At 48.9% G+C, this 11,103-nt stretch overlaps 1 protein-coding gene across 1 annotated transcript; it reads right to left on the bottom strand.

The window, feature by feature from the left end:
- Window positions 1-1,008: 1,008 nt before the first annotated feature.
- CYSLTR1 (cysteinyl leukotriene receptor 1) lies at window positions 1,009-5,888 on the bottom strand. The gene is made up of 2 exons (XM_068697530.1): window positions 5,691-5,888; window positions 1,009-3,041 (listed from the first exon to the last, which is right to left on the bottom strand). Exon 2 carries the CDS (start codon window positions 2,995-2,997, stop codon window positions 1,960-1,962), a length of 1,038 nt encoding a protein of 345 aa, XP_068553631.1. The 5' UTR covers window positions 2,998-3,041; window positions 5,691-5,888; the 3' UTR covers window positions 1,009-1,959.
- Between the last annotated feature and the right edge of the window lie 5,215 nt (window positions 5,889-11,103).

Below are 11,103 nucleotides of genomic sequence, written 5' to 3'. Positions count from 1 at the left end.
CTTGGTGCTGCCCTTAAAACAGAAATGTTTGCTGATGCGGGTCTCCCCCAGCTGTCTGTGGTTCCAGCAGTGCAGTGGGAGCTGTGCCCTCCAGGGGGGCTCAGGGGAGCTGTAGCTCCTCCACACGAACAGTTTCACGTTTTGTAGATCTTGAACATTTTCTGAAGATGTTTCTGGTCTTGTTGAAACATCCCATCCACGAATTGCTCTGCAGGTGAATTTTCTTTTTTTTTTTTTCAAATGTCTTTTGCAGAGCCGGGGATTTGCAGTCTGTGGTGTGCAGAGCGAACACCTACTCCTCCCTGTAGGTGTAACAATAATCTCAAGCAGCCCCCTCCTTTCCCAGTCCAAACCCTTCTGCTCACTCTTTTTTTACAGTATTAAAACAATTTGCTTTATTTAAGACATCAAGGAGCTTCACAAATGCCACAACACTAAAACACATTTCCTATTTGTCATGAGCCACGTTTTCCAGCTACAGAATTCTGCTAGGATTCAGACACTATTTCTGTCCTCACGTATCACGCATCCTGGGCTGAACTTTGCTCCACTAAAAGAAAGGCAGAACTGGCTTCACTTACACTGGATTTACTGGAAAACCACAGGAATGCTTCCTTATGGACAGGATTTGGAAATTTCTCATTACAAATGAAACCGAGTTCGATCTGGTTTTTCATCACGCCGTACTCAAGCTGACATCGTGTCCAGCCTCATCTGGGCTCCTGACTGACACCCGGCACTCAGGCTCTTCATGTCCACGTCTCCTCAGATCCCTCCCAGTGCCTTGGCTTGCATCTCTTCTGCACGGTGTCAGCAAGATGAACACCCCCAAATGGGACCACCTTTCAGTCATATTTGGCTATTTTTAAAATATGATTTCTACTTTTTTTTTTTTTTTAACTTAGTCAATACTTCCAAAAGGCAAAAAAATAAAAAAATAATAATAAAAAAAATTAAATAGTAATAGGCTATTTTTAGGTAAAACTCCTGAAGAATTGGAGTGATAACCTGCATCCTGCAGCCATCACTTACAGTACCAGTCCTATTGAAATGAATTTCAAACGCATGTTAGGCTACCATAATTTTAAAGCTACTCCCACAAAGAACATTTTTCTAGGGATTCAGAGGATGCTCTCCCCCCAGGCAGAGCCCAAGGGGGTGCAGCAACACCAAGACATGCTGCCTCAGCTGCCTTCACTGGAGCCTTGCAGAAACAGCCCCTGCTCAGCAGCAGCGAGGCACAGCCGAGGCACAGGAGATGTATCCAAGCTTAACATCACAGCCAATTCTGCCAAGGAGCTTGGCTGCACACCCCGCTGCTCAACCCCCTTGCAGATCTGCTGCAAACCAGAGCGTGCCCAGGTTGCTGCTTGTCCGGGTGGGACCGCTGGGCTCACAGACCCGGGCACCCACCCTGCAAGCCTCACACGTGTACTTCTCTTTGAAACCTGAAGTCCAAAGCCGAAGCAGCTGGGAGCAGGGCAGGAATTATCTTGACCTCTGCTGTGTAAATAATTTAGCGTCTGTTTTAAGATTCAATGAAAACTCTGCCCTCCTCATGTGTCAGCAGCTCCCGTGTGCGGCGTCCAGCAAATGTTGTGTTTACATTTCCCACTGACTCAGAGAATTAGCGCTCTTTGCAGACTTGTGAAATGAAGCGAATTCCCAAACACGATACAGGCTTTGAAAAGTGTGTTTACATGAACTTATCATCGGATCAACAATTTACTGCTGCTGGCCGGTGCCTCCTCCATGTGAGGTGGCTGCGCGTGCCCAAGCAGCGGCGCAGGGGCCATCAGCTCCACCGCACTGCAGCAGAACAGCAGAAATCAGAGACTGTCCACCGTTATTACTACAAATATAATCGTGAAAAAGGCCTGTGGGCCTTGCTTGTGTCTCCTGGAACAGTTTTGAGATCACCATTGCCCATCCGAGATCCTACCCGAAGGCATCGCCCATCTACGACGTGGCCACGGAGGCGTTGCCATTCTCCCTTTGGCTTTCCCCGAAGGGCTCATCATCCTTCTCTTTTATGGAGAACTTTTTCCTGAAGGCTTGCGTGATGCTGGAGGAAGAAGCCTTCCTGAAGGTGGTCAGCCTCTTCCGAAAGTTGCCCCCCGAGAAGAAGTAGAGAAGTGGGTCGAAGCAGCAGTTGGAAGCGGCCAAGGGGAGCGTCACCACCACCGACTTCTGGAGGTACACGGTGTCCTCGCAGCTGGCGCTCTTCAGCCGCAGCACGTGGAGGTGCACGGTCCGCAGGATGTGGTACGGGGTGAAGCTGACCAGGAAGGTGGCTGTCACGATGATGATCATCCAGATGGCCTTCTTGCGGTTGGCCTGGTTCTTCTTCAAGGAATTTTTCATCAGGGTCCTTATGATCATGGTGTAGCAGATGGTTATGACAATAAAGGGAAAAACGAAACCCAGAAAGAGGGCAATAAAATCCAGGATCACAACCAGCTTTGTCTTGGTAGAGTCTTCTGGGGGTTCGAAGCACTTGGTCTTGTTGCCATGTTGATAGGTCCCATTTTGCAGGAAAGGAGCGCTTGTCAGGGTAACGAAAATCCAGATGCCGACGCACACAAATTTCGCCTTTTTCTCCGTGACCAAATTGATGTTCTGGACTGGAAAAACGATGGCTATGCAGCGGAAGAAGCTCATTGCAGTCATGAAGAAAATGCTGCAGTACAGGTTGACGTACAGGGCGTAGGAACTGACCCTGCAGAGGAAGTCACTGAAGAACCAGTTCCCCTTGTGGACGTAGTAGACCACGCGCAGGGGCAGGGTGCAGACGCAGAGGAAGTCGGACACGGCGAGGTTGAGCATGTACACCTGGAAGGCCGTCTTCTGCCGGTACGTCCTTATGAGGACGTAGAGCACCACGCCGTTGCCGACGAAGCCCATGATGCTGATCATGGAGTAGAGCGTGGAGTACACGCGGTTTCGGAAGTCGTCAATGGAGTGATGGCACGACAGGTTGTCAAAGAGCTCGGTCATCTTTACGGGGGGAGGAACTGGCTGGCTGGCGATGAATTTCAGGCCTACAGATGAAAAAAATCAGTCACTTATCATTATATTAGAGTTAGCTGTAGTACAGTTGGAGTCAGTTATGTTAGAGCAGCACACAAAAATAAAATATCATTATGAAATAGGAGAAAAGACCTATCATCTCTCTCTTAAAGGACAGAACAGCTAGGAATGGATGTGGCTCTGCACAGACCAACGTTACACAGTTAATTACACATAATTATAATGATCCAGCACAGCCACTGCTCCACAGCTGGCACCTACAGCTGGTGGCGTAAAGGTGGGGGTCACATTTTCATACGTCCTCAGTACTGGCTGCATCCTCCTTCCACCAAAATACCAGGAGGTTCCAACTGCCTGCAAACTAAAGCAGCAGAAAAACAGCAGAAACGGGCAACAAAGGTGGCCACGGCACTTTCTGATAAGAGATGCTTGTCAGCCAGGACACGCCAGGGCTCACTGGTGTGAGAGCATGGGGCTGTGACAAGGCTCCTTGCTTCTGAAGGCAGGACAGCCTGCTTGGTCTGCAGACATCAGTACCCATGGGATTCTTCTTGGGTTTGCTTTTCACATTGCTCCAACAGCCATTAGCAGGACTGGGGCTCCCCAGCAGTCAGCTCTGCTGACTGTACAGCCAGGGCTCTGTTTCCAAATGGTCTCAGCCATTCTTTTGTGAAAATTTTATCATTTCCTTCAGATATTCATTTGGGCACAGTAAGACAAGATGTTCTTAACTTGGGGTGTCTTAAAGTACAGCGAGAGGGAGCAAGAGGTGTTTCACCCCTGCGTAATTTTCCCATTCCTTTTCAATTTCTGATGTCTCAGACACACAACCTCACTTTCGGCCGGAGACATCTAAAACCCCAGTGATCAGCACTGCGAGACACCTGCCGACCGAAATACCATGACTTGAAGAAAAACAGTGAAGACAACAGCCAGGACAATATCACTTATGAGAACCCAAACTATGTGCTCAAAACCAATTTTCAGTGGTACGTATTTTCATCCTTGAAAACAGCCAGGCAGCATTAGTGCAGACGGATGCCCTCAGCCTCTCCCCCTTTCCCTGGGATACATTGGGAATTCAGAACCACTCTGGGGTGTTTGAGGCTTCCAGCTTTCAGCCAGGTTTCAGCTATTTGGGAGATGATGCACTTAAAACAATCCTCTGATTATCTCCAACATGCAAAACACATTAAAGCTCAAAAATGCCAGCAAGGTTGCAGAGATGGGAGCAGAGGCAAAATCTGGCACAAGAGAGCACATTTTTTCCCCCTTGGTCTGTTTGTGGACACTTATGGGGACACAAGGGCTGAAATTAAGTTTGTGGTAACATTTGTGTAATTTTAACCAATTGCTTGGGAGTGGCAGGTAGTTTATTCTCTGAAAAAAAAAAGCTGCACGATCCCTATTGCATGTTTTCATCTGCCAGGATCATCTGGACAGGTATTCAAGCTCTTACGGCCACTGCCCTTGCCCTGCTTTAATGCCTAGGAAGCAGACCCGCCGAGCAAAACCCTGCTGTGCTGTGCACTGCAGGAACACATTAGCCTCAATTAGCTCATGAAAACCCATATAGATAAAATCTCGGCACTTACTGAGGCATCACATATCAGTTCTTTCTCAGACACAGAAAACTATTCAAGATATTTGAGATTAAGAGGCTGGGGTGATCTTTTTGCACTTTACAGGTTTCTCATCTGACAGCATCTCCACGCAGTTAAGATTATTTTGAAGAATGAGCAGAAAATGGGACAACCCAGTGGATAAACCGAGCCGTTTCCCATCCCTGCAAGTGTCACACAAAGCTCAGAGGAGGGGGAGAGCCCTGCTAGGAAACGCAGAGGAGCACCGGGGGGTCCAGGCAGCGAGGGACCTGGGTCTCCCCACGGCATTTTTAGGGTCAGGTCCCCCCCTGCCTGCCGGGACAGCACCGGGGATGATGCCTGCAAAAGTTTGGGCTCGCAGCAGCCGCCCCTGGGGCTGCCGGCACAGCCCTGGCGTCTGAGCGATAATCAGGAGATCTCTGCCACCATCTGCTCTTTAGATGAACCGTCTTATATAATCTCCGTGCCACATTTGCGATCACTCCTTCAGCGGGGCCGAGCTGCTTTATGAACTTTTACTTCCTCCGGGGACTGAAGCCGAGGCTCGCAGGAGCTGCTCCTGCAGGCTGCAGGACAAGCAGCCCTGCTGCGGGTCGCCCTCCCCAACACCATTTGGAGCGTCTGCCTAACCTGACTTAAAATTCAGGGTTACAACACCGCTGTGGGCTGCTAGGGGACAGCTCCCCACCCCTAAAACCAAAAAGCACCCCCAGCTGAGCCTCCGGGTCGGGTCTGCATCTCGCTGTGCAGACAAATTTCCATTCACCGTTTTAACACAGCAGCAGGTCACCGAAGCGCTCACCTCCCCGCGGCTATTTCCCAATCAATATTTCCCTCCACACAGCCCAGGGGCTGCTGCAACCCAAAAAACGACCCCCCCAAAAAAAAACAAACAACCCCATCCCCGCACGGGGGGCACCTCCCAAAGCAGCCCCCCGTCCCCTGCAGCCCCCATCTCACCCCACCGACCCTCGCCCCCCCCCCCCCGGTGTAGCTCCGGTGCCTGCAGCCCCCGGGAGCCCCTCGCCCACCGGAGCCCCCCCCAGCCCCGCTCACCGCCGCCCGGCTCCGCTCGGCTCCGCCGCCCTGCGCTGCCCCGCGGCCGCCCTTCAAGCGGGGCGAGCCCGGCCCCGGCCCCCCCCCCCGCCCCGGGGAGGAGCCCGGCCCCGCTCCCCGCCGCCGCCTTTCCCCCCCCCAGAGCCCAGGAAGGGCTCCGAAAGCCAGCTGGGACCCGGGAGGGTGCTTTTCTTCCATGCGATCCCCAAGGTCCGCTGGTATTAATGTCACCGCTTTAGCAGCGAGCTGCAGCCTCTCGTGGGAAATGGAGCATCGGGGAAATTGCTTCCCCGGAATTAAGGATTCCCTTCAAAAGCCACAGGCGGAAAAAAAAAAAAAACAAAACAAAAAACAAAAAACAAAAAACGGACAAAGACCAAGCAATCCCATACAAGCTGCCCCCTGCTCTCAGCAATCGCATCCCTCCAGGTCCACCCGTTCCCCTGACACCTCCATGGGGGTGTCCTGAGGGGAACCCCTCCCTGCCTTTGTGTCCACCCGCTGGGGTCCCCAGGAAGGCTCCTGCCCTTTCCTGCTCAAAGGGCTTCCCACCCTCATTTAGCCGTGCTCGGCATGGGAAGGAAACCTTGCTGCTCTAGGGTTTGCTGCGAGCCTGGCATGGGTGGCATTTGGGATAGGGAGCGATGGGGAGGAAGGTGAGCGGGGGCTGAACAGGGACTTGCAGCCCCCACTGCCCCCACGGGGTCAGTGTCCCACGCTGAAGCTCGGTGCCAGCACTGCTCCCAGCTTTCCGCCAGCTCCTTGCCTCCTGCGAGCTGCAAACGGCAAGTTTCGGTTTTGTACTCGGGTGTTTAAGTGCCACCGCGCTCCATCACTGCACGCTGCTGTTCACCGTGCTCGTATTCCTCATTCTTCACTGTTTTACTTCACATAGCAAAATCAGAAGCTTGCAGGTGGGCTGATGGAAAAGGCAAAGCCCTCGCCCACCTGGTGCTGGAATTAGAGACCCATCCCTGCCTGGACACTGCAGCACCCAGCCCTGCAGCTGTGCCCACTTCCCCCAGCCGCGATGCCACGTCTCCTTCCCGTTTTTCTGCTTGTATCTCTTCCCCCCCGACACGTCCCAGAAGGATTTCCTGCTGTTGAATCAGAGATTTGCATGTTTGCTGTGGGTCCTTGGCACCTCTGGCTGTGCACGCCCAGGACAGGCCAGGACACCGCAGGAAGGCACTCCTCATCCACACCACACCGAGGGGGTGAGCAGGGGGCTCTCCTCGCAGCTGCCTCCCCCACAGCCTTCCTCGGGCACTGGAAACCCCAAACTATGAGACCATGAGATAATTCAGGTTGGAGGGGATCCAGGGAGGTCTCCAGTCCAACTTTCTGCTCCAGCCGTGTCAGGCCAGCTTGCTCAGGGCTGTGTCCCACCTGCTCTTGGGCACGTCCCAGGACGGAGGTCCCAGAGCCTCCAAGGCGAGGTGACCCATTGCCTGCTGTCTGCTGCTGCGAACCCACTTCTGTAGCTTGCTTTGGTTGTGGTGCGTAGTTTGGTATTACTCCGCTCTGCCATTCCTTCTGCTTTTCTTGCTACTTCTTTTTGCCATTCCTTCTGCTTTTTACTACTCAGTTTTTGTTATTTCTTCTCCTTTTTTTTTTTTTAATTTAAATTTAAATTTTTATCTTTGATCTCCTTTTCTTTTTTTTTGTCCCTTCCTTTCAAGAACTGGAAGGTTGGAGATAGGAGGGAAGAGAGTCGTAGGGCATTTTGGGAGAGGGATGGAAGTCAGGGAGGGAAGGAGGGCAGCACTGCAGGAGTCAGGATGAACAAAGGTAGCTATACCCTGTCATTTCACTGCTAACGGGGCATAAGGTGATTTCTTAGCTCTCCTTCAGAGTTGAAGTCCATCTTCACAGGGCTGTGGGATCAGGCACAACCGAGGGGTACGGGCTTTGTGCATCTGCCCTAAGAACATCCCAATGCGGGAGCAGCCCGGTCACACTTCAGGATCAAGGTGAGCTGGCACTTGGCACAAACTGTACCCACCTCGCCTTCTCCTCCTGGACCCTGAATGCTCCCAGCTCTGGGCAGGCACCAGACTCCTTCCCAGCATCACAACGAAGATGCTCAGCCCTTATTATTTGACAAAAAATGTCAGATAGTAAATAGTTTGCAGCCTGCTTGGAAAGCCCTTCAGCTTTGGAAATTGCTTTCACACCGGCTATTTAAGAAGGAGAAATTGGAAAGACAGTATTTTGTGATAAAGCAAAAATCTTTTTAGCAGCTTCTTTCCTCTCCTGGGACTTCCCAAAAGCAGTGACTTCTCTCTGAATCTTGCACAAAGAGGGCACCAAGCTCTGCTCTGCTTTGGACTTGTTTCTCCTGGGGACCATCTCTTACTGGGGCTAGACCCGATAGGATGTGATTCAGATCATGAAGCTGTTGATTGTATCCTATTGCAAATAAAAGCTTTTTTAACCACTTGTTCATAGAAAGAGAGCTGAGGGTAGCCAAAGCCAAGACAATAGGATGACTTCAGCACTGCCTGTAGTTCGCATTTTTTTGGAATAATGCACTTGCTCCAAGATCCTCGTGGGCTTTCCCGAGGCAAATAAAATAAATTACAGCCAGCAAGAACCGCAAGGACAGCATTCAGAGAATCCCATCATTGTTAGCCTAAATATTTGGAGGACTGTGTTACTGCTTCGCACACGAGACTCTTCTCAGGAGGAGGCAGGGATGGGGATGTCTGGCAGAAGGGGAAGCCAGGGAAGAAGGCTATTTCTGCTTCATTGACGACGACAGGGTTCACACGGTTTCCATCCAAAATGCAAACCAGAAGGCTTTGTCTGTGCCAAACGCCTCCGAGTCTCGCTGCCTTTGATGGCAGGTGACGGCATCTCGCAGGTAGTGCCCCAAGCCCTTCGTGTGGTTAACCACCTCGACAAGGTGGGAACCTACGGGAGGCACGAAGACTCTTGGACTGCACGTTTGAAAAAGAGGGTTTCCTTTTTGTTTGTTCCTTGCATTTTGTGTCTTTTTTTTTTTTTTTTTTTTTTTTTTTTGTCAACCTGTAACAGAATAGCCACGCTTTCAAGAGCAGCTGTCCTGGCAGAGCCAATTTTACTTCCTCTTCCTGTTTTGCACATGCAGCGAGTGAGTGCTTTAGTAGATGGGGGAGATAGTTTTCTCTAAGCAGTGTCTCCATCATTCCCCAAGTCACACTGCAGACATACCATTCACGAAACGATAACTATTCAGCGCTCATTTGTGAATGATGGTTGCATGCAAAAGCAGCAGGAAGTGTTTCCGTTGGCTCGCCAGGAGCTGGGAAATTATTTTAATTCTCCTGGCTTTGCCAGAACTAATGCAAAATTTCAATTATACACAGATCTGCCCCAAACAATATTCTATCATTTAATTTTTTATTTTTTTTCCCCTCCAGAATGGACCAGACCTAAGGTGCACTTACTGTCCCATAGTGTTTAGCTGGGTGTCAGAGTCTCTGCAGGTCAGCAGCGATTTAGGCTTTGTAGTCTGGGTTAGTGGAAGTCTGCCCAGGTAAATTTAATTATCATTTACTTTCAAACTGACAGGAAGTTGTGCTTCGATTAGCTAGTTTTGTTTCAGGTAGGGTCATTAGAGTTATTGCTTCTTAACTTTTTATTTATTTATTTATTTATTTATTTTGTGAAAAAAAAAAAAATTAACATGCAAACTTTTAGGAATAAAATAGTCCGTCAGAGATTTTTTTATTATACCTTTTCTCACCTGCAACGTTGAGACGACATGAATCCTCTGATGTTCATTTTACAATAGCAGAGTTTTCAGATTACATGAACTACCAGAATTGTTTTGCTCAGAAAGGTGAGAAAACAGACTGATCCCTGGGAAATTCAACTGTACGCTGGAAAACAGATCTCATGGGGAAATTTTGCTTTACTCTTATTTTAGAAAGTAATCCAAAAAGCCAGAAATAGTATATGCAAGTTGGCTTTCTCTTTTTGGAAAGGGAATGTTAAAAACGTGATAAAAATAAGTGAATTTTTGGCACCAAGAATATTTCTGGGCTTGCCTCACTTGCAAATTTTGAAAACTATAAATTAAAAGGCAAATTTATGAACATTATTAAATCTTAACATTGATAAGAGGCACTTCACACATAATGAAAACTGTATTTATCTCGTACTTCTGTTGATATATGCTATTGTTACGTATTTGAAGATGGACAGATAATTACCCATGACACACTACAAGTCAAGTAAATTACCACAGAGTCCCAGAGACCGTGTTCATCGGTTCACATTTGAATGACATTTTAGGCCTCGCCATCTGGCTTCAATTTCGGTTGGCTTGCAGCAGAGGCTTTTCTTAGGAAAAATATCGACTGGTCCAAAATAATCTGCCTTCCAAAAGCCCACTCGAGGTCCAGGGGAATGGAGAAGCAGGCTGCAAGCCGTGCTGATGGTCAAACACACACCTCCGAGCCTGCTGATGGACACGTGCAAAGGGGTTTGTCGACCGGAGAAGCTATCAGGGGAGCTCATGCCAGCCCAAGCAGAAAAGGACTGAAACAATCAGCTTTGAATCAAAATATATGGTGGTATTTAATGGAAACGTAGCAACAGATAAATATTTTGTCTCAGCTAATGCGAGGATATGTGATTGCATTTTGAGAATTTAAGTCAACAGAAATTGAGACACCCAACATGAGAAAGATGAGCGCAGATAAACAGATATGCAAAGTAATTTTGTTAAAATCACCAGGGGAAATGATATTAGAAATTTCCGTTCTTTGAACATTCAAGCGCTCAACCTTTTTTTCTTGTTTAAAAGGAAAAATTAAAAAGAAAAACCTCTGAAAAACGATGACATAGTTATGTAGGCTGTTTGTTTTGATCTGAGATTCAGATAAAGGGACATATAGTGCAGGAATTAATTAAAAGATGGTCTTGCAGCTAACTGGTGTCCATCCACAACACTTCTGTATTTCTGCTTCTAGAACAGATACTTGATTACTTATCGTGGGAGATATCGTAGGGAAGTTTCATGAAATAGTAGCAGTTTGGGCCTTAATAGTTACCTCTTCTCATCTCCTGGATGTCACTGGTGGAACTGGCTGAAAATAATTCACGTTCTTGGTCAGAGAGATGAGCTGTGCACCACCACATGGATCTGCTTTTGCTCTGATTCGGTTGTTACCCATTCTGCAGATCTTCCCGTATGTCTGCCTTATGTTCTCCTTGTGGATTTCATTTGACGTGGTCCCAGTCCCCTGGCAATGAGCCCTGCTCAGCCCTGCCACCAGCTCCTGGTGCGTGCCTTCCCCAGGCTGCGACCTGAGCCCCTCAGTTACACAACACGATGCTCCTTGTGGTCTTCTTATCTGATGTGCTGAGAAGCCAGGGCTCTTTTTTTTTAGTTAGTAAAAAAAAAAAAAAAGCCCTCACCAGA

The sequence above is a fragment of the Anas acuta genome, chromosome 13 (genome assembly GCF_963932015.1).
Source record: "Anas acuta chromosome 13, bAnaAcu1.1, whole genome shotgun sequence".
Classification (NCBI taxonomy): domain Eukaryota; kingdom Metazoa; phylum Chordata; class Aves; order Anseriformes; family Anatidae; genus Anas; species Anas acuta.
The sequence above is the reverse complement of the archived record's forward strand: the minus strand, read 5'-3'. Positions and strand labels throughout refer to the sequence as shown.